Consider the following 23,924-nt stretch of genomic DNA (forward strand, 5'->3'; position numbering starts at 1 on the left):
AGCACTGGGAGGCCGGCATGGCGAGGAGGAAACGGTGGTCAGGTGGGAGCGCAGGAGACGGGAAGTGGAGGGTGCCGCCCGGACTTCCAGCATCAGTCACGGGCACTGACCCAACTCTCAACAAACTCGGCCACCACAGAAAGGCCTTTTATAACTTCCTGGCAGCCGTTTTTCTGGTAGGTTGATGGGAGGCAATGATTAACTTAAATTATACATTCTAGGCACCAGTAAGCTCCTGCGGTAGGCACCCCTAACAAGTGTCACCAAAAACAGACAAGATAATGGTAGAGCCAGTAAAAGCTATTGTTCTGGAAAAAAACCAAAACATTTGCCAACTTTTAGATGCCACTTCATTGGTGGCAGGGGCTCTCCAAGTATGCTTGTCTGGCCTCTGGAGTGTGGCAGAAAAAGTATGGGGGTTCGTCAACTGTGGGGGCAAGGGCCAAAAGAACGTGAAGTTCTAAGGGAAAATCGTGGTCATGAGGTTTTGGCCGTGTGCAAAGTAAAGTTATAAGGAAGTAAAAGTGAACAGACCTAAGTAAAGCAGACAGCAGATGGGGGGAGTTACGGGGCAAGAGGTGGGTGGAGATCGTGCGGAGCTACCAACTCAGACGCTCCTCCGTGAGGCTCCCGGCTGATCACCTTTTCCCGGGATCCCAGGCACACACGGCCTTCAGATACCCTCTCAGTTACTTAAGGTTGTTAGGAGGGAGGGAGGAGCCGCGGCAAAGAATTTAAGAAAATGAAGACCCAGGAGATCCAAGTCCTGTTACTTATGAACTATGTGACCCTGGTGGTAAAGTCAACATTTTTAAGTCCCAATTTCCTCATCTGCAAAAGAGGCCTAAAACCATCTGGCACCGGGGTGGTCATAAGGATTAAACCAACGTACTCTATGCACAGGAGAAACTGCTAGCACAGTGCCTGATACGCAGGAAATCCATGACAGATGCTAACCTGATCTAATTCTCCCCCTTTCTCTAATGTTCACAAACACCGCTACCAAAAGCCTAACTCGTGCAGAACTACTGATGCAATGGGCAACGGATCGTAACTCAGTACTCTTTTTCAACCCCCAGTTCGGAGCAAATCAATTATGAGTAACCATTATACTAAAAATGAAATTCAAAATGATGCCATAAAACCCTGTGTTCACATGAACACCTTCCATACAGAATTTATTGCCATGTCAGTAAGAACTGTACTAAGTAGCACATTTTCACTTATTGTATTTCATTAGAAATTATATCCTAAAAGAAAACAGTAAAAGAACTTACATTACTGTGTGCAGACACCGTGCCAAGTGCATTCTTCCACTTAGTATTCCGAATAACCCTTTAAGGTAGAAACAATCCTTACGTCCAATTTACAAATCCAGGAGACAAAGGCTCAGACCGGGAAAAGGACTAACCCAAAGGCACATGGCCAACAACAGAAGGTCTGAGATTCTACACAGTTTTGTCGGACTCACAAGCCCATGTGTTTTTTTCACTCAAGACGAGAACCTCAGAACGACTGGTCTCCAAAATCAATAACGATGCTCGCCTAATCCTTAGGTGTAACTGATGACCGCTCACGGGTTCACCTTTTTAAAATAGTTCACCTCTAAAATTCTTCAAAGCTGCAAGCTTACATAATGCCACTCAATCATTCCAGCAATTCATCGTGCTTGTTAACAACTGGTAAAACTAAGAACATCCTGATGAACTTCTCTAATACAGAATGTATACTCCTCAAACTCCAAAACAACAGCCTATCGATTCACCACATCAGTACTACATTCAAAGGTTTTCCTTTGCCTACATGGATAAAACCTCTCAGCAAACAGAATGAGTCAAATTGTTTTCCAACCACCCAGTATATCAAAAAAAGATACCATGTAAGTATGTAAGTTTATTTTCCCATCAGGCCACGGGTTGATTATAAATCTTAACCAAAACTGATCAAGAAAGGCAAGTGCAGTTTCATTTTCTTTTGACATTTCAGGGCAAGTAGTAGAGGATAAGAGAACAAACTTTTGTTAAGCTGAGTGCAATTTACAAACAGGGTCCTCCTAAGAGTACCCTCAAGTACTGACTTAAGCCCATTTCACGCCTGGATTTTGGATTTCATACACTGGGGCTCCAGGGGTTACACAAGAGGCAAAAATCAATCTTCGCGCCCAGACATCTTCAAAGCCCAGGCACGCACTTTCCACCGTGCCTCGTTTTTGCTCCTCTGTCACCCCTACTCAATTTACCTCAGTTAAAAGAAATCACTGTACTTGTCAAGGAATCAAAGTCAGTGAGTCCTTAAATCCCTTCAATATTCTGGTATCACCGCAGTTCCAAGTTTAGAAAAACCATATTCCAACGTTATGACAGGGTGACAACGACTCCAAGCGCGACTCTGCTCTACACGCTGTCCGCCGCAAACAGTTTCCAAAATCTGTACTACCGGGTAGAATTTTAAAATATCAATTTAGCACAACTTCATACCATTTTCTTATTTTTGTTTCCACACAGTTTCAGGGTTAGGGGAGAGCAGTATAAATTACCTCACAGAAACCCACAAGTAACATTACCCGTTAAGGTTAAAACTTTAACTACCTTCCTGAGGTATGCTGCTGGGGTCTCATTACGGCAGGTAATCTCGCATTCCACCATGCACAACACACTAAGCACCAGCATCTCCCAATTACACTGCCACGTAAATCTCAAAGGACATTTGAAAAGTCTACGCAGCTCCTGCACCCACTGCCGAAGCACAACCACCTCTAATGGAACGTGGCAGCTTTCTACACTAAATATTCACACGCAGGGACAGGGATGCTAGGCTCGGCCTTATCCCACACTGAAGAGCGGATGCTAATTAAAAGGCCACACTGACTCAGGAAATGACCGCCCAGACAACTCTGGACACCGTCTGGAGTTTCGTTTTCCTATTTCCAAATATCTTCAGCTGTCCAAACTTCCAGGGTTATACAACTGAGAAACAGTTACAGCAGGAACCTCTCCCCACCCTGCACCCTTGTACGTGACATGATGCCCCTTGGCTGGATGGTCTCTCCTTTTCTGCAGGCTCCCTGTCCCACCTCTTCCTCAAACCCCAAGACGAAAAAATTCAAGCGAGGAGTCACATGTGCTTTGAGGTCATCTTAAAGTACCTAGACAGATCCCACCAATTCCCCTCCCGTGTTACCTCTGTGCCCCCCTTAGATGTTGCATTCTTGTGCTTTTCATGCCCTACTTTCAGTAGTGGCTCGTAGGCCTGTCCGCCCCACTAAGTTATAAATGTCGCTAAGGAAGGGACCATGGCTCATACCCAGGCACAGAGCTTGGCACCCATTCGGAGATCAAAATACGATTTAGGTGAACGGAACATAAGGCCACCCTTCGCATCTCTGAATGAGGCCCGCGTCTCAATACTTTCCAAGGGTTCTCATGGTGACTCAATGGGGATACAAAAGAGGTCCTTCTGATGACGTAGGTAGCCAGAAACTTCTCGTTTCTTCCCGCACTACCCTTCCGCCTTTGCCAATTTTGGTGTTTTTGAGAAAGCACCATTTCTTAAAGCCTTCATAACAACAGAAGGTATCCAGGGTATATTCGTTCTGACCATAATCATCTGGCTATTTTTGGAACAGTTTTTACTTCAGCTAGCAAAACCTAGACTAGGCTGTGATGCAAAAAAAACAAAACAAACAAAAAACCTGTCATAACTGTAGTAATGGCTTTGAGATATCTCATCTAAGCCAACTTTACTCTCACGCCTCTTAAAAATTGCTAATCTCTTCAAATATTGGCAGTTCCATTTATTCAGATCTTCCGATACATAATATTTGCTGATTTTCCCCCTTGAGTTGATACAGATATATGAAGAGTGTGAAACAAAACTTCTGTGCCCATGCAAATTACAGGGGCATTATTAAATTCCCATCCACTCTGGATCAGAAGGTAAAACTAGGACAGCAGCCCATGAAAACCTCCCAGCCCATGAAAGCTGACAGATCAATTGCTCAAGTTCCCCTACTCTTGTGCACATTGGTCCCATTTAACATTTAAGTATCTGGGGCACCTGGGTAGCTCAGCTGCTCGAGCATCTGACTCCAGCTCAGGTCGTGATCTCACCCTTCGTGAGTTTGAGCCCCGCATCAGGCTCTGTACTAACAGCTCAGAGCCTGCAGCCTGCTTAGGATTCTGTGTCTCCCTCTCTCTCCACCCCACCCCCTCTCGCATGCTGTCTCTCAAAAATAAATAAACATTAAAAAAATTTAAAAAACATTTAAATATCTTGTGTAAGTTTACCATCTTTGTTTTATGTTCATTTACATGTATAACGTAAACGTACACAGGTACCACATTTAAATATTTAGCCCCAAATGTTCTTTTACACTTCATTTTTCCACAGAGCTATTTCATTTAAAAAAAAAAAAAGATGAAACTTTCCTAAAATTCTTAATCACACTGAGTGTATATGAGCGAATGTGTACTGTTTGGCTGCTTTGCACACCCACAAGCCCACCACCTCTCCCCCTGTCTGATATCACACACCACACAAGTATAATAAACCATGTTAATATTTCACACCACTGTGAAATATGCTGGAGTATCAATTCAACATCTGCTGTCTTTAGGGTCCGGGAGTCCCGCAGAGACACTTTCAATTTGTAATTGAGTTCTATGCTGAATTAATCAGCAGTTTATCTTTTTTACTAAAATAACGTCTTCACCACTAACCCAGATTTACATTAACAATTTATGCCAAATTACCTGCCAAGGCAAAACTTATAAGATTCTAAGCTCCCATCCAATAACACTCAGTCCTATATTTCATTTCTTATATTCCTCTAACTTATATACAAGAAAAGTGGAAATCCATTGTTTAAGAGCACGAGCCTCTAACCACAGACAGCCTCTTGGATTCCTGACACACAGCCTTACTTGACAGTGAAATTCAGGGGAGTTTCCCCCTCTTCTCCTGAAAGCCACTGTTCAGTAAGTAGCTACGATTCAAAATTTTTATAAAATAAGAGTTCCAGGATGGAAAGAAATCAGTGAATAATAAAAATAATAAAAGAGTGTATTTCTTTTTCCAAGGAGCTATGGCAGTCCAGTCTTGGCTTAACAGAAAAAGACAACCCAGATAAAGGGGACATTTTTAGTGTCTTAAATTATGTCCCTGAGACCCAAGTTAGCAAAGACCATTTAATTTGGTAAGAGACGGATAAAGAAGTTCATTTTTTCTCTTTGATAACATGATCCAGAATACTGTGTTAACAATAACTTCCTATTAATTCTACCCATGCAGTTGAAAGTCACCAAACATTTATTTCTATTCAACATTAGAAACTAGCTCTTGCCTCTCTCTGATTGAAGAGTTGCCGGTCACAAAGAAGTTACATTTTGCCTGCTGGATCTTTGCCACAGGTGCAGCAAGCAATATACTCTGAAATATTTCTCCTGTATGGAATATTTCCCCCTGCCTTTCTCAGTTACAGGAAATATGTAAAGTGAAAACATTTCAAATGGGAACACCTGCTCCAAAGAAATGCATCATAAATAATTACCTATATACCACAGAGTAAAATAATCCCTCCTTTTCAATCTACTTTGCCCATAGCTGTATAAGAACGTTCCACCATCATACAGAACAGCCTCCTGCAATCCTACCTCTGGATTGCAGCACCAAGTGTCGTGTAATGTCTCGCATTCAGCTGGTGCCCAATAAGTACCTGCTGATTGATTACATATTGACTTTACAAGAAAATGAAATTCAGTGTACATAAGCACAGTGGGAAAAATTTTTGCACAGAAATGTTTTTGGCAGAAAACCAACAAAGAATTCTCCAAGCCAGTGACTGTGGTAGTGTGGCACCTGCAGTACTCTCCACACGGCCTCAAAGATCTGGAGACAGAGGACTTCGCATTTTACACAGGATCGCTTCCCGAAGATCTGAGGACTACTGAAGCCTAGAGGCCTGGCCCCCAGAGGAGCCCATTCCCAGCACGCCGGAGATTTTGGTAAGCTACACCTTTCTTTCTGGGCCTCCTCCCATCCAATCCCCTTTTATTTCCTGAAACTAAGTGCGAAAAATTAAGACACCCTTTCTAAAATTTCCTTTGCCCCTTCCCAGAAATATTCCACTCTGAACTTCAACTTGTATCACAGACAGAAGAAAAACGGTGACGGTGGACATGATGGCCCACCACCACCGTTAACTGAGAGTCTGAAGACAGAGAGGCGAGGAGGACAAACAGACTCAGCCAGATGAATGGACACTGAAGTGAAGTCAAGGGAGACTAAAGAATCCCACAGAATCAGGGGGAGAGAAGCATTTACTTATGAAATCCCAAACTCTGTACCATAGGGAACAAAGTCCTGCTCTTGAATCATCAGGAGTAAGACCTAACTTCCATCTGCTTTATAAAACATCACAAAAGGAAAAGATCCAAGGGAGTAACCTTAACTCAAGAAGTCCCTTTGTGCCTCTGCAAATTAGATTCACTAGTGTGCTCCAACTTAAGAGAACATACTCACTTTGCAAACCGGGGACAACTCAACATATCTGATCTTGTAAGAAGCTTTAACAACCATCAGTAGGGTCTCCTTATCATCTAAAGGTTTAATAGTGATTCTCCTAATCACCCATGGAATCGTAACACCAACTTCACTATCTGTTTATTTCTAAAATTAACTGTTTAACTCCACTGGAAATCGCTACTTAAGAATTCTACACAGGGCCAAAAAGAGACAAAATTATTAAGGAACATTAATACATGTTTTATTCAACAATAAAGACACAACTAATGCACATCTAGTGACCCAGCCCACTTTGGAAACCAGTCTGATGGTTCCTCAAAAGGTTAAACATAGAGTTACCATACAACCTGGCAATCCCACTCCACAGTATGTATACCCAAGAGAAATGACAGTAGATGCCCCACACAAAAACTTGTACACAAACATTCATAGCATCATTATTCATAATAGCCTAAAAGTAAAATCAATCCACATGTCCATCAATGAATGAATGGGTAAATAAAATGTGGTTATGTCCACACAATGGAATAGTATTAAACCATAAAAACGAATGAAGTACCAATACATGCTACAACATGGATGAAATATTATGAAAACATTGGAAGTTACAGGAGCCAGTCACAAAAGACCACATGTTGTATAATTCCTATTATACAAAATGTCCAGAAAATGCAAGCCTATAGAGACAAAAGGTAGATTCGTTATTGCCCAGGGCTGGGGAGGTTGAGGGTAAATGAGGAGTGACTACTAATGAGGATGGGATTTCTTCTGCGGGTGATGGAGATGTTCCCAAAGTGACTGTGGTGATAGCTGTGCAACTCTGTGAACAGCCCAAAAATCACGGAACTGTACACTTACAGTAGCTGAGCTGTACAGATGTAAGTTATGTCTTGAAGAAGCTACTATTTAAAAAAAGGCCTGCAACATTTTTATCTCATTTACTTATTTCAGAGAGAGCGAGAGCATGAGTGGGGGAGAGGGGCAGAGGGACAAAGAGAGAGAATCTCATGCAGGCTCCAATCTCAGCACAGAGCCCGATGCAGGGCCCGATCCCACCACCCTGGGGTCATGACCTGCCTGAGCTGAAATCAAGAATCGGACGTTCAACCGACTGAGCCACCCAGGCACCCCGGCATCCAACAGTTTTAGACTACAGGACCTAATAAAGAAGAGTCAAAACATCCTGTGACACATCACAAGTCAAAGAACTCACATTCTAATAGTATTTTTTTCAAAGCTAGAGATCACAGTAAACAAAAACGTCAGCACAGATCCTTAAAAGCATTTAATATGAAAGAATTTAGGCTCTAACTATATATATTTTTCCCAGACATACATAAGACCCCTAAACAGATGTAGCAACCAGACAAACGTAAAATCTGGAAAAGTGCGTCAAGTTCAGCTCATTAAGCTGACACCCATTAAAGTGTAACAAGAAAAACAGTCTTAAACCCTATCAATATCAATACAGGACAGAAAAACCATTGTTTATAAGAGCTAGCGAAGGTCAGATTTTTTTTTTTTTAATTTTGCATTTACTTAAAACTCTGTTTGATGCCAACAGGGTTCAAGTCGCACAGGAAGGTGCTTCGGCTAAACACTGATAGTCTTCCTTGATCTCCATTGTCTGCTGTGTGGGTTCCGCCAGCAACCCTCCCAGCGAGTGGTCACCTACCCATGGAGTCATTAAACCTCTGAATGTCAGCTGGCGGGATTAGCCAGCAGCTTCCACACCTGAGCCCCCGTGGCAGGGACAGAGGCATTTGGATCAAGATCACTAATGAATACAGAATTCATATGCCGCTTGTCAGGGCTCCTGAGCTCAGAGTCGCACAGATGCAACCGAAATAAGACGGAGGACAGAACAATTGTTGACGAAGATTAAAAAGTTTTGGCAGTTGGGAAAAAAAAGAGCACCTCATTATTCAAATATGATAGTCTTGCTTATTTTTTTTTTATTTTTGTTCAAGTTATTCATGATTTGCCTCAAATGGACAAATGCCATTCACCAATATTTAAGGACTTCTTGGTCTCATTACTAAATCTGAAGAGGCTTATGCCAGCTAAACGCTACCTATATAGAGAAAACAGCTCCCTTGTAAATATCTGAAAACTCGCGGGGGAAGAAAGCCAGTCACGGGGTATTTGGGGTGAAGAAGGGTTAAAAGATGAAAAAGTCCGATGAATTCAAAGAGGAAAAAAATATATTTTTCACAGTCAAGTGACTTTTTTTTATAGATCCCAATATCTCTGGATTTCTAAACTTCCTTGCGTCTTTCTGTTCCTGGGCTCCTTCCAATCGCTGAGCTCACCGAAGAGGTTTACGCACCTCCACTGACATTTGTTTGGCTTCCTGCCGTCTTCACAAGACCTCATCAGAGAAAAGGAACAGCCCGAGCAGCCCAGACCTCTGCTCACCTGGAGTAAGATGTCTTCCCCACTCTGTTGTCAGAGAATCTCAAGCCTAGCAAAGAGGCAGAATGGCACAGTGACGGATCGCGCCGGAGGGCTCTAAAGCCAGACCGACAGACCGACCGGGATTCAAATGGTGACTCCACCGCTGACTAGCTGTGTGACCCGGGGCAAGGTATCTGACCTCCCCACATCCTCATGTTCCGCTCCACAAAACAGCGCTAACAAAGTACAGACCCCGCACAGTTATTGAAAAGTAAAGGAGAGAATGCCGAGGAAGCGGTTAGAAAAGTCTGGCACAGTGTGCCAACACTGAACGAGCATCGGCTACCGTGATTACTGGATGTTCATCACCTCCTCCCCTGTCACCGCAGAAAGGCAAATCCTTCCACACAGCCCGTGGTATGTGTTGAGCAGGCTTCTTCTACTGTCATTATGACCTCCCCATTAGTCTGTCTCGGACTTTAAGCTTCTAGATGGGAAAGAGAAATCGCCTCTATATTCTGCTATAATCTCCAAGCCTGATGCAAGTACAAATAATCATATCTAGTCGTTGCTATGTGAGGTTTGTATCCTACCACTGAGTAACTAAAAGACAGAAGCAGCTGCCATATTTTAGAGCCAATTTTGTGTGAGCCACCATATAAGGTGTTTTACAGACCACATCTAATCCTGACAGCGACCTCGAGGCAGGTCTCTGGATCCCCATCTTCTAGATGAACAGTCTCGGGCCGTGGCTTACTCAAGAGTCATGCCCTGAGGACAGTGGAGACAGGCTCACAGCCCAATCCTCTAGCTCCCAAGCAACCCTGCCCCTTTCCACCTGACCACACTGAACCCATCCTCCATGTGTGCCTTGGGGACCCGTCTATGTGCCAAACTGAAGAAATTCTTCTTTTGAATCAAAATAATGCAGCTCACTTACACTACTGTCCATCTGCAAAGGACAAACGAATCTGTAACTTCAGTATCTTTCTACTACCAGGCTTAAAAAAGAAAAAAAACCCAACTATAGTTACTTCCAAGATTTGCTGTCAGGACACCATATTGGTATGAACTCTTTCATTATTTAAAGTGGATCTATAGCTGCCTGCAATGACAGATTAATTCTGTTTCTTCGGTAGCTAGGTGTTTGGCATCACGTCTGTGAGGTAACCACAAGCCTTTAGGGCGATAGCTGCTCACATCTTTAGCAATCTATAAGGGCTTCTCTAGAGGCCAGCACTTGCCGAGCGATGAAATATGACTCCATAAATCAGACGGCTGAAGTGGCACTTGTATACGTCACCATCTATCTTCGCGGCTTCCCTCTGAAGGGTACAGGGTAAGAGCTCATCCCTCGGTATTGTGACCAGAGAAAGGACCATCAGAGTTGGCACTGACTAAGCATGTGCTACTTAAAACTGAAGACATACTAAGACTGGGGAAAAAAAAAGATCCTGCTGGTGTTAGCACGCCTCAGGCAGTGGTAGGAGCTTCAGCAACTCATCTTCAAAAGGCAGAGCGCCAGAGCTCTAGAAACCTGCAAAAATTGGCTAAGCCTGCAGTCTTCATTTCTTTAAGCTGAGCATCTTCAAAGTCTAGAATTCTAACTGTAGGGCACAGCAGCTGCCACTGCAGATCTGATCCTCTCCGCTTTTGGCAGCTCTCAACTTGAGATTCTAGCAAAAGAATTTTTCAAGTTGCTATTATTGCCTGTCATGGATTTATAAATATTGTGCACTATCTGCTGTGGCATGGCTCTCATGGGACGCCAGAGCATGCCAAATGCATAACAGAATGAAAAACAGTTTCTATTCTTCAAATAAATGCTAATTTTTTTTAACTGTGCTCACACGATGTGTTTGGTGACCAACTTCAATAGTACAGAATATGTATCAGAGAGGGGGAAAAAAGCTGATTGTCTTTTCCAGCAGCATTCAGCTGCTACTTTCATTAAGCTTGTTTAATTAGATTCCAGATGCTAATTTGCAAGTCGATACCAGAGGGTGCAGGACAGTTTGCCTTTGAATCATCTCCCTGTGATGTGAGGGTCCTGCCGCACACCGCTACCCTTCAGCGGCCCTCGCACGCTCTTCTGACAATTAGTGCAAAGAGGGGACAGTATTGATCTTGACAGACTAAATATTAATCTTCTACCCGTTTTAATGAATTATAATCTTCAAGAGTTTAAATTTCTCGCTGGGCAAAATGAAAACATTCCTTCTTACAAAGAAGTGGGATGGAAAGAAAACTAACCCAAGTTATCTGATGGATTCCTTTCATTCCTTCCCCGCCCTAAAATAAAATGTTTTTATTTCAGCAATTGTAACAATTTTCAAGATACATACCCTCACAAAGCTAACACCATTATTTCCAGGTATTTCAGTCAAATCCCTTATACTTAACTGGAAAATGGACTCAAAAGGCCACAGTGTGGTTATCACAATTTTTCCTATCTAGCCAGCCTTGGGTAATAACCAGGATCAGGGGCTTAATTCTTATCCCAGCTTTAACAATAGAAAAAAAAAAAAATCTGGGGGAACGGCTCCGTGCAATTCATCATCACCAAAAAAACCTCTAACGTAACTGACCCCTTGTCATTAGGTCAACTCACACATTTCAAGATCCACTACTCTGCTAATACAGAGCAAATAAGCACCTTTGCTGATAAAAATAAAGCGGGAATTTATCACAAGTAATTCAATTTTTTTCTGCTTTCATTTCTATCACAGCTGAGTACTATGAACACCAAAGGTGAAGTTATCAAACCGCATCAAAGGAGGGTTAATCTGGGAACGATGAAGTAAAGCAGTTTTTGACACCTTTTCAACCACTCACTCAGCAAATGCTGGTTTAATGCCCACCATGCACCAGTTACCATGCTAGGTGTGAGGAAAGAGAAATGAAGAAGCACAGTTCCTGCCCTCAGAGGACTTCCAGACGAACAGCAAGGAGAAGGACGAGAAGACGAAAATTGCAAGACCACTAAAAGCAGTGTCAGGGTCACAACCGGGTTGGGGATTTTTTTTTTTTTAATTTTTTAAATGTTTATTTATTTTTGAGAGAGACAGCGAGCACACAAGTGAGGCAGGGGCAGAGAGAAGGGGACAGAGAATTCAAAGTGGGCTCTGTGCTGACAGCAGCGAGCCCGACGTGGGGCTCAAACTCGGGAACTGTGAGATCATGACCTGAGCTGAAGTCAGACGCTCATCTGACTGAGCCACCCAGGTACCCTGAAGATTTTTAAAGACTCTACTTGTCCCTTAAACTCACATGGTTAGCTGACAGCTTCTGTGCAACCACGAACCAGGGCTTCTACCTGAGGCAAATCATCGGCTCAGATAACTTGAAACAGCAGAGGCCTGTCTTAGCCATTCATGAATCCCAGCTGGGTTTCATTGCTCTGCTTTTTGGCCTATAATTTCCCAATGAGCATCTGCCCTTTGCTCCATCTTTGTGTCGCCTGTGTACTTAATGGGGTGTTTGCTCTGTTGACTCTGCCCAACGCTGTATGTTATTTGAGAACTGTAGTAGTTATCTTCCTCCGTTATCTCAAACAAACGTTCAGCACTTTCCAGGTCGGAAGAAGAGAAAGTCCCCTCAATTTCCCAAGTGGTTTCTGATGACTCAGATTTTACTTTCGTGCAGGGTTATTCTGTCTCAACTCAACAAACACCTACTGAACATAAGAAGCTGAAGAACAGAGATGATTTCATGGCCTCTGCCCTCAAGGATCTCCCCCTATCAAGGGCAAGTGAGGGAGATGTCCCTGAAAACAGCCTTAAAACAATGGGACAGGTGTGTACAACAGAGGACAAGGACACAAATAAAGGAAGAAGCAACTGAGGGCATGCATTGCTGGTTGACACCAGCAATGAAGATTCAATGACAAGCATGTACACCCTGTACTCAAAGAACAGCAAGCCGGGGTGCCTGGGTGGCTCACTCAGTTAAAACCTCTGACTTCGGCTCAGGTCATGATCTCCCAGTTCGTGGGTTCGAGGCCCGCGTCAGGCTCGGCGCTGACAGCTCAGAGCCTGGAGCCTGTTTCAGATTCTGTGTCTCCCTCTCTCTCTGCCCCTCCCCCACTCATGCTTGCGCTCGCTCTCTCAAAAATAAATAAACATTAAAAAAAAAAAAATTCAAAGAACAGCAAGCTGCCAAGACAGGCTGTGGTGGAGTGGAAATGTAGCCCTACATTTCCCAAAGTTTAATATTCATACCCCTGGGCTGACACACGATGGGTGATGCCATGAATACATTTTTAATTTCTATTAATAGTGTGCACTCACTTTCATGTGTTTTGGGGGGAAAAGTAACCAACACATCAAACCCAGGATTTCACAGCTACAAACCATATTTAAAAACTAAATTTATATTAAAAAGGTGAACTGAAGTGGTTGTAGGGAAGAAGAGAAAGGGAACTGACAAGAAACGAAATGAATCACAAATGCCAAAATCTGGGGTGCCCGCGTAATGCAGTCGGTTAAGCATCCCAAACTCTTGATCTTGACTCAGGTCATGATCTCATGGTTCATGAGATTGAGCCCCGCATCGGGCTCGATGCTGACAGCGTGGAGCCTGCTTGGGATTCTTTCTCTACCTCTCTCTCTCTCTCTCTCTCCTGCTCACGCTCTCTCTCAAAATAAATAAATAAACCTTAACAACAAAAACCCAAATGCCAAAACCTCTCTAACTGTACACTTAATTAAGATCTGTGCATTTTATTACATGTAAATGGTAATGTCTCAATTTGTAAAACAGTGAATTCATTTTTAAAATATTTTTCAAGAAAAATAATAGCACAGGGGCACCTGGGTGGCTCAGTCAGTTAAGCATCCAACGTCAGCTCAGGTCATGATCTTGTGGTCTGTGAGTTCAAGCCCCTCATCGGGCTCTGTGCTGACAGCTCAGATCCTGTGTCGCCTGCTTCAGATCCTGTGTCTCCCTCCCTCTCTCCCTCTCTCTCTCTCTCTCTGCCCCGCCCCCACTCACACTCTGTCTCTGTCTCTAAAAAAATAAATATTTAAATAATAACAGCAGTAGTAGTACAGGTGGCACCTGGATATGGCAGAAACCTTAAATGTGATGTGCAAATGACAAGTTCAAGAAACAATGCTATCCCAGCCCTGTCCAACAGAAATAATGTGAACCACCTATGTAGTTTTATATTTTCTATTAGCTACATTTTAAAAAAAGTAAAATTAGGTGAAATTAAGTTTTAGTAATTTGTTATCTAACCCAATATACTTAAAGTAGCACTGTTTCAATATGTAATCAATAGAATATTAATGAAATTTATTTTCCAATCTTTTTATACTAAGTCTTTGAAATCTGGTGTGTATTTTCCACTCAGTGTGTTCTCAAGTCAGACTAGCCACATTCAAATGCTCAGTAGCTATGTGGGGTTGCTGGCTACCACGCTGGACCGTGTAGCAAAAGGCAGTAAGAACACGAGGTTTTTGAGGAGACAGGGGCTTTCAGTCTACAAATACTATAGTCTAGGACCAGCACTGTCCGAGGCACAGGTCTGTAGTTTTAAAAAAGAAAAAAAGGAGACGGGGGCTACGGAGTACCTCTTATTGATTTGTTTTGACAATAAAAAAGCCAAGAGTTTGTTCAATGAGTCTGGACTAAAAATGACTGTCTGGCAGAAAATACGTAATTATGCTAGCCTAAAATGGCCCCTTCCCTACACAATTCTGTGACGTGTAGAACAGCTACCGTCCTAGCAATCCACGTACACTCTGAGAGGCAGCAACGCTCTCCTGGGTCTCTGCGTGAGACATGTCCATAATCCTTTCTCACACTGGAAGGAAATAAGCGGATTTAGCCACCCGAGCCTGCAATCTCTAGACAGGCAAGAAAGAAAAGTCACGGAAGGCTTCTTGTCACGGAGACAGAAAGCCTTCCCGGAAAGAAGGAAGATAAAGTTGGGAAATCTGAAACCAAAATGTTTCCACGAGCTCTATGCAAACCAGAAATGACACCTTGCTGAATTCTTTCTCATAGCAAAGAAGTCACTAAAACTCATCCTCTCAACCTTGACTGGCAGTCTCAGCCTCCGCTGAAACCACATCACATAATCTCCATCAAAACAAAGCAAGGTGGCCAGCAGTCAGCTGCTCAGTCTCTATAATAAATTCTCTTGGTATCTATTAACGTCCCGTTAGAGTAAATACTATCCACAGATAGTTGTTATACTATTATTTGCTTTCTATTTACATTTAAACCCACTTCACTGGGGAAACAGGTTACTACCTTCTTCACAATGAAGTGATTCTGTTCACTGTCCATCTGTGTCAAGTTTCAACAACTTCAGTGAACAAAACCAGTCACCTGAAATTGGGAAATTAATTAATCAATCTGAAATGGGAATCTGGTCAGGCTGTTTGAAGGTCTCATAGCTAATACAGAACACTAAGTGGTCTGAGATGCATACAAAATTGATCTAAGGAACACATTCTTCAGACTGATAACAGCACAAATTTTATTGAAGGGATGACCACATTTCCCTTTACTTCCTCGAATCCCATCAATATTAAATTCATGGCCTTTGAATCACTTCAAATCCAAACTCTAAATAATGTAAAATTACTTTAGCAGAGGGTTAAAGTCACTTTTAATATACCTCATGCTTTCAACTTTTTCTGCAGTTCCCATTTTTCTCTAACATATGGAGGTTCCAATCAATTGGAAATAGACAAAGCTTTCAAGAAAATTTGAAAAGATTAATGTGGTTTAAAGGAGGGCTTGACATTACTGAGGTGATTTTCTAAACAAAAATCATCAGAGTCTTTCTCCCCATACCTTCGTTAGTTCTAATAGATTCGTGAAGCCTCAGGAACTCCTCTCCTTTAGTCTGGAGACTGGGAGACCTTTTTTTCTTTTTCTTTTTAAGTGACCTAGTACATCTTATTTTTTCTCAGTACTTAAGAACCCCAAACAGAAAATAATGCTGATCTGGGAATAAATTTTCACATTGAGAAATGAGAACAGAATCCTAATCTCATTTATAGTTGATACTTAGACCTGCTTACTATCCTTAATTGGAGCAAGACTTTACTACGAAACACCTAGCTAAATCCTATCTTTAGTCATTATGTTTCAATTCCGGCAGATGTCCAACAAAGGGGAGAAATCTAGCGATCTGTGACGAAGTCACTTGTGTGTGCTAACGTCACGTACCAAGGGCAACAAAGCTTCTGGCAGGAGACCCCTGTCCTGCTTGGGTAGCATCCATAACCCTACATCCTCTGGCTCTCAGGGCACTTGGGCCAAACCTAAAGGGCAGAGAGAGAGCTTCAGGGTTCCGATGACAGCTGGTGCTCTGATGACAATGAGCTGGTGGAAAAATCAAAAAGTTTTAACATGCAATCTTCTCCGAAGATGATTAGGCATAAAGCACTGTCAAAAAGCAACTCCCAGAGACATCTTCTGGTATCTAAAGAAAACAATATTGCGAAGGCAGAAACGGCAGATGCCTACCTATTAAAGAAGAGGGTATAAAGAGCCTACTAAATTGTCGAAAACAAGTTGCTACTCCCTGTCACAAAATTAACAACTATCAACAGACCAAGAGCAGGTAGTGAAGGCTGCCTTCAGGACCTCTGTGCCCACAAGCTGGCTGAGCGGCAGGGACAAAGCACAGTGGAGGAATAATGCGGTCCCATGCACACAAGCATACGGAACACTCCTTCGAAAGGGACAATGGAAGACCTGTGGGTTTGTTCTTGGAGGTCTGGGAGACAGGGAAGTTGCTTAATGGTGGGTACATCTATCACTAAGGCAGACAGGTGGAATGCCATTCAGAAGGTACCACCCTCCCCCACCACCAAAGAAAATATAATACGGAACCTCCTAAAAATATATTAGAGACACCAGAGCCTGATCACCCTCTGAGCGTGGTCTACTACACACGCGATCTTGTCCCCATCTTCTGCCAGATGCAGAACCATCTATAGGGACTTTTTAAGCAGCCTCCATTTTCAGACCAGGTCTGTGTGACATGCAAAGATATACACAGTTTCTCTGTTCTCGGTGAGAAGACAAACAAACAAACAAACAAAAAAACTTGTCATTTTAAGATACCGTAACACAGAAAGCTGAGTGCACACAAAAACATTCCACGGTGCAGCAGCATCTACAACCAAGAAGACTCCCGGACAGCCCAGAGGCCAGAGCAAATAGCTGAGGGGTGCTGGCTCCCCAAGCCTGAGGGAGGGCACGGCAGGGCCACTCCAAAACGAGGCTCTCGCAACCAACCTGTCTTCTCAGCAAATATGCTTATCTGCGCCGAAGAGCGTTCCAGCTAACAGCAGTGCTATGAGAGCTCTGGAGGAATTGGCAATCGATCTGTAAATGTCCAACATACAACTGGAAAAACACGTGAAAGAGAAGAAAACTGCAGGGACCGACATACCTCCATATCTGGCCTAAATTTATCTTCAAACACAGCCATTGCTGCCAAGGAACCAGAACCTGAAAGAAAAAAGATGCATTTTTAGTGTATTTACCAACTCCCAGCTTCTCCATGTCGAGTTTACTTTGGGGCAGCAAAAATGGCAAAATACGCCCAGCGTCCCACTCAAGCGCGGTGTAAATATTAATCCTACAGGGCCACATAAACCAGGTAAACAATGCTCTTCAAAAGCCTGAAGTCACACTTACCACTATCTCGGGTAAACCCGCAACTGGCCCAACATCCACCACTGACAGGAGTAATTGTAAATTATTCACAATAAAACGCTGAAGCATGAAAATGAGGTTATGGGGAATTTGTATTTTTTCAGAAAAGTGAATGGCACATAATTTCATACATCCTACGCTGTTGAGACCTGTGCTCCACAACTGTGCCTTGGCAGGCTGCTGGGTACAGCGCTAAATACCAGGCCAGTTAGAAAGAATAGATTGTTTTAATGAGCTGGCCCTGGTAGAGTCACCTTGACACACGGGGAAGAAACCACAGCACCGGCAATGGTAATAGGCCTGCGAGCCGCAGCCACCAGGTTATTCCGGCTTCAACTGTAAAACACTTTATTATGTGGCATTTATTTGGAGCTATTATTTTTAGTTCGCACTTTGAAGAGTAACAGCTGAGTAGACAAAATGACAGACAAAGAAACAAAAATTTATTATCACAATAGCAAATGGCTGAAAGGTTATGCTGCATAGATATTAACAGACAGCAAATTCTCCCTACAAAAGTAGGATATAAAGGCATTACAAATAAGCGTGGGCCCCCTTTGAATGAATGTAAAAGGCAGCTCAGCACTATTTGAAAATTTAAACTTGCTTTGTTCAGAAACCAGAGAATCTTTAGAAAACCATCATCTTGTCTTTACAGAGTCCTGGCAATATTTCAGGATACTGTACTTTTGGAGAGAGGATAGAGTTGCCCACAATTTTTTACTCCAATTAGAAGATTTTTTTGGCATTTATTACTTTTTAACTTGTTTTGCATAACACTATCTATTTAGCTGGGTCACAGAGAAAACCATATTTTCTATTTAAAATGATTTGTGTACATCGCTTGACCACCTCAATGGTTTTAGCAAAGGAAAAAGGCAGCGATTAAACAGTTTCAAATGAGGTGTCCTGCTGATTTTATCAAGTCTGCTGAATGTATAATGAAAAAGGAGAAGCTGACAGCCACGCCGCATTGAGAAAATACAGACTACCTTATCTGAACCATTTAAGGAGGTCCAATTATAGATCAAATTTAAAGGGTAGAAACAGCAGATTTACAGACACAAATCAACGAACATGGTAATCCCGATGAATATGACAGATACTCCTGTTATGGAATATTGCTGTGGTTGAGGATCATTACCTTCCCAGCACCGGATACATCACATCTAAAGCAGTAGGAAGCGTCAAGTGTAGACCGGTATTACAAGCAATGACTATTCATTTAGGCTTGGGAGCAAAAGGCAACCCCATTCTCCCCTCTTACCATTTTTTTTCTCCTTAAAAAAAGGGGGGGGGGGGATCTAAAGAGATATTAAAAGCCCTTTGGAAAGGAGAGAAATTAAACAGCTATAAAACCAGTGCATCCAAATAAAACCAGCAGATAAGCAAGAGCAAATTCACCAAAGCCAAGCCTCTGAATTTCGTTAATAAACATGTCCTTGAAAACCTGAAAATAGAGTCAAAGTCCACCAACGTTCTGTGAGTCACTCGTTTACTCTGAGATTCAGGGATCAAAAAGAAAAAGTAACTCCAGTTTTAAGGCCCAGGTGAGAGCCAGTCTTAGACTTCAGTAAAAAGACAAGCTGGTTCTGTGCGGAAAACAGAGGCCAGCTCTCATGAAGAAACAAGAAAACTGCAAATAAGAAAATCTCGGAAGAAAACATTTCTAGACACCAAATGTGCCCAAGAGCAGCCTTGCCTAATCCAATCTGGCTCAAGCATCTCCCTCTGAAGAGCTACGGGTAAATGTACCAGAGGCCTGAAATAAACGTTAGGACAAGACAGGGAAGGGCAGGGAACCTAAAAGCTAACAACTTTGTGGAAAACTGTAATCAATTACTGTATAAGAGAAAACTAAGCTTAAGCTTACCTTAAAAGACATTTTTCCTTAAAAATTACCAGCCCTGTTCTTTTTCTCTCAGTTCACCCTTTCTTTGGCAGTTCACCATAATAAACAGGTTAATTTTACTCTAATTTTTCCTGGGCACATATATTTCCTTCTGTTTAGCTTCATCTAATATTTTAAAGAATGAAAAGTACTTTCCTCTCAATGTAATAATTCTTCCCTTATCAAAAATATTATTTTTCCTGTTAGGGAACAATGCTGCAGGCAAAATTTCTATAAGCAGAAATTATGTACTATGTCTAAACTGTTGCCCAAAAAAGAGTCTCTTCAGTGTGGGGATGCTTCTCACATTATCAGAGAGGATGACTTTTTTTTCAAGAGCTGGAAGCTGCAGGTGAGGTCAATGTAGAAAGGACACGGGGTATTTATCCCGCTGTATTTCCACTTCCCCTTTCACACCACGCCCCCAACACACACACTCCAACCTACAGAGCACAGGCATGGTATGGAGAAGTCTTCTGGAAAGCAGAAGCTTGCTAACCTGCCTGCTTCTGCTGCTCCGGAGATCAAAGATAAGCAGACTCCAAATAAACTTGAAAAGAAAGGGAAATTCAACATTAAAAACAATTTCTAAATCACTTGCAAATTAGCTCCTGCTCCCAGCTTTTTAGGAAAGGAGGACTCTGGCGCCCCCTTTTCAGAAATCCGTGGAAGCGCTAGGAGACGGAGAGCCGTGGACTTTTTGTCAACAGGTTTCTAGGAAACCCTGAACGTGTGTCGGCTATTTAGAAAACTGAACTCAGAATTTCAAAAATGACTGCAATTGCCCAAAGTGGCCAGAGAACAAGATGCAAATCCTCACATAATTTCAAGGCAATGCAACTGGGGGAAGGAACAGAAGCTGGCCATTCAAAAGAAAAAACAGATGGTAAACTCCAGGAGACCAGTATTCTTTTATAATTTCACTCAGGGTTCCTAGATCTTGCTTCCACGCCACTTAAAACTATATACAGTAAATCACCTAATGCCACACTAGTATAGCAGCCACGGACCGACAAAATGTTTAAATATTATATCCCATTTTTAAGCCACGGTAATGCCCTGATACATTCCATTATTTCAGCATCAACCTACCCAAACGTGGCACTTCCAAATCCAAAACCAAGGCAAACGATCTTCTAAGGAGCATTTACACTGGTTTTCTATTCCAAAACCAAGGTCACCTTAGACAATTAGTCAGAAGTACCTGGCTTCCCGTTCAGGAATGCATGAACAGAAAGGCCAGGAGACGAGGGCCTCTGCTTCAGACGGCAGGCATGTCAGGTGAAGGAAACACAGGTCAGAGGGAGGATGCTTTCCACAAATGCAGGATGGGCTCAAGGAGCAAGAGGTGTGAGGCCTGACCTCAAAGAGCTTATCTAACAGCAGGGAAGAGAAGGCAGCCAAGGAGGAAGAAACCAGGGCACACTGAGCACCCGCCACGGGCTACGCATCCCGTCATGCCATTCAGTCACCCCACTAAAGCGGTAAAGCTTCTTGTCTGGCATTACAGAATAAACACACGGCAGGACTCTGTCTCAGGCGTGACCTGAGGCAGCCACCCTCTCCTACCACAACTGGCCAGAGCAGACGTGCATGACCTTCCACGATCGGGTCTCTGTCTCCCTCGACCCCCTCCTCAACCCTGACACATACACTTGACATCCCACCAACATAAAACTGATAATAATTTCCCAAATTATACCACCAATCCCACCTTGGCACATGCTATGCCCTTTGCCCCCTTGACGGTCTACAGGATTCCTAGTCACCTTTCAAACCCCAGCCGAGAGACTGCTTCTTCCCACAAGCTTTCCCTGACCAACCCCCACCACGAGGGTTCGTATCTGCACCCCCATCCCTAGCAGTCTCAGGCACACAGCAAGCACTAAATAGAATCTGCTGAATTAAGCCAGGCTGATTTGAGGACACCTGTCCAAATGAAGGAGCTGGGGAAAACTCTGAGCTGGCCCTGAAGGAGTGATGATAGCAATAAATGCCTTGATAAAGTGGAAAAGACATTTATTGCCTAATTTACCATACTGGGGTGAGTATAAGACAAACTCAGATGTGAAGCAAGTTCAGTGTTCAAAAGGAAAAAAAGGCTTTACACCCACAAAACCACGTCATATTATATGTCCTGGTCTGGTCCAAACCTCTGTGATACCACAGGGGTAAAATGCCTTCCGTGGGCTCCTGCATTTTACTAGACAGCCCGTCTCATTCGTAGTCTCCATGTAGCTGCTCCTTAGCAACCTCCACCAAGGCTGCCTTTTGCAGCCCACCCACAGTTGCTGAGTAGCCAGTGTTGCTTCCAGAATGAAGCTCTTTAAAACAGAAAAACGAGGGGCGCCTGGGTGGCTCAGTCAGTTAGGCGGCCGACTTCGGCTCAGGTCATGATCTCGCGGTCCGTGAGTTCGAGCCCCGCGTCGGGCTCTGTGCTGACAGCTCAGAGCCTGGAGCCTGTTTCAGATTCTGTGTCTCCTTCCCTCTGACCCTCCCCCGTTCATGCTCTGTCTCTCTCTGTCTCAAAAATAAATAAACGTTAAAAAAAAAAAAATTAAAAAAAAAAAAAAACAACAGAAAAACGAGGTGCGATCAGTGACCAGCTTTTAGAAAGACGATGGTGCGGGCCACCTGGGTGGCTCAGTTGGTTAAGCGTCCGACTCTTGACAGCGACTGAAGTCATGATCTTGCGGTCATAAGATCGAGCCCCTCTTCGGGCTCTGTGCGGACAAGCAGGAGTCTGCTTGGGATTCTCTCTCTCCCCCTCTCTCTCTCCAAATAAATAAATAATAAATAATAAAAGAAAGAAAGAAAGAAAAAGAAAAGAGAATGGTGCAAGACATAGTGGTGGCTCCCTATCCACTGACTCACCTCCTGCACCCACCGTATGTCCCTAGTTCACCTCCCACCTCCTCCCTGCTCAACCCCTTGGGACTCCCAAACCACCAGCAGCCAAGCTGTGGAGACAGGGATGGGGGAAGGATACAGAACGCAGCCCTCTTCCGCCTGAGGGGGCCATGAACTGCCCTGCGCTCCCTGATCCACTGCGGCCACCAGGTAGGTACCACTGCACCCACCAGGTAGGTACCACTGCACCCTGGCTGCTCCTGTTTAGTGGCCATTGAAAGAATTCCTCCCACAACAGATACCCTGTGGGGTCCCGGAAAGCAGGTCTGCTCCCCATCTCTGACTGTCGGGGCCTAACCCGCTTCAAGATGACAGTGGGGGCCATCCACACTGCTAACCTCCAGGAGAAGGGGGTCCCAGGCAAAAATGCCAAGGGGCCACACCTCCAGGCAATCTTTTAAAATGAAGTATCTGCTCTTATTAACAGCAGGCCACTGGTTTGGGGGCGGGGGGGGGGGGGTGGGGAGACCAACTTCTGTAAACAATGTAAAATATAGGCTGTGAAACTCAGGAAAATATATGCAACATGTAGGGCATCAATAAATAAAAAGGGCTCACAGATAAAGAACACCAATATGCCAACAGAAAAAAGGACACAGCAGTTGACAAAAAAAGAAAAAATGTGACAGGCCTGTACATTTAGAAACACTGTTCAAGTTCACTAGTAATCAAAGAAATATGAATTTAAATTAAATAATCATTTTTTTGACTTTTACATTTAACAAAGATTAAAAAAATAATACCCAGGGCTGACAAAGGTGTTGTGAAACAGGCTAATCTAACACACTAGTAGAAGCAAAAATGAATAGAACTTTTTTATCAGGCAACTTAGAAACATCAATCAGAAAGGATAAAGTTATACATCTCCACCAGCAATTCCACTGCTAGAGTTATTTTAAAGAAATAAATGGATAAGTACCCAAACTATGTATATAAAAAGATCACTGTTTAGATTAGCAGAACAAAAAACAAAACACTAGAGGTAAACAATCAGACAATAGGAAAAAATAAACAATATTATGTATACAGTCATTAACACAATATTTTTTTGGCAATAAGAAGATGTCCATGATAAAATATTCAAGAGGGGAAAAACATGTTCCAAAGCAATGTTAACACAGAAGCTTCTATGACACATACTACACAAATCAGAAAAATATAAGTCAAAATATTATGCTTATATCTGAGTGATACTATTTTGTTTACTCACATTTTTTTTTTCTTCAAAAGACCAGACATTACTTACAATTTTTTTAAGGTATAAACTTGGAGAAAGTAAGAATTTGACATGGTACAGGGATGGAAAAAGCAAAAAGCAAAAGCAAAAACCCCAAGATCTTGCCAGCTGTCACCATCATGCTAAGAGCAGCAGCATGCAGCTGATTCCTGAAATTTGTGTCCAGGGGCCTGAAGGTCAATCCATGCAGGAGTCAATACTTCCAAGGAACGACAGCAATCAATCATCTCAAACAAATATACACACCGTGTCTACCACCGTCCTGAGGAGGGCCTCCTTAGT

General features: G+C 43.0%; 1 protein-coding gene across 2 annotated transcripts in view; it reads right to left on the reverse strand.

Moving 5' to 3' along the window:
* Positions 1–23,924, reverse strand: part of PSMB7 (proteasome 20S subunit beta 7) — a 58,885-nt gene that overhangs the window by 11,922 nt on the left and 23,039 nt on the right. For both annotated transcript variants that reach the window (XM_003995859.4, XM_019816496.2), the window contains exon 6: positions 17,339–17,397. In XM_003995859.4, coding sequence (XP_003995908.1) covers positions 17,339–17,397 — 59 coding nt within the window. The remainder of the gene's footprint in view (positions 1–17,338; positions 17,398–23,924) is intronic.

This window comes from Felis catus, chromosome D4 (genome assembly GCF_018350175.1).
Source record: "Felis catus isolate Fca126 chromosome D4, F.catus_Fca126_mat1.0, whole genome shotgun sequence".
Taxonomy (NCBI): Eukaryota; Metazoa; Chordata; class Mammalia; order Carnivora; family Felidae; genus Felis; species Felis catus.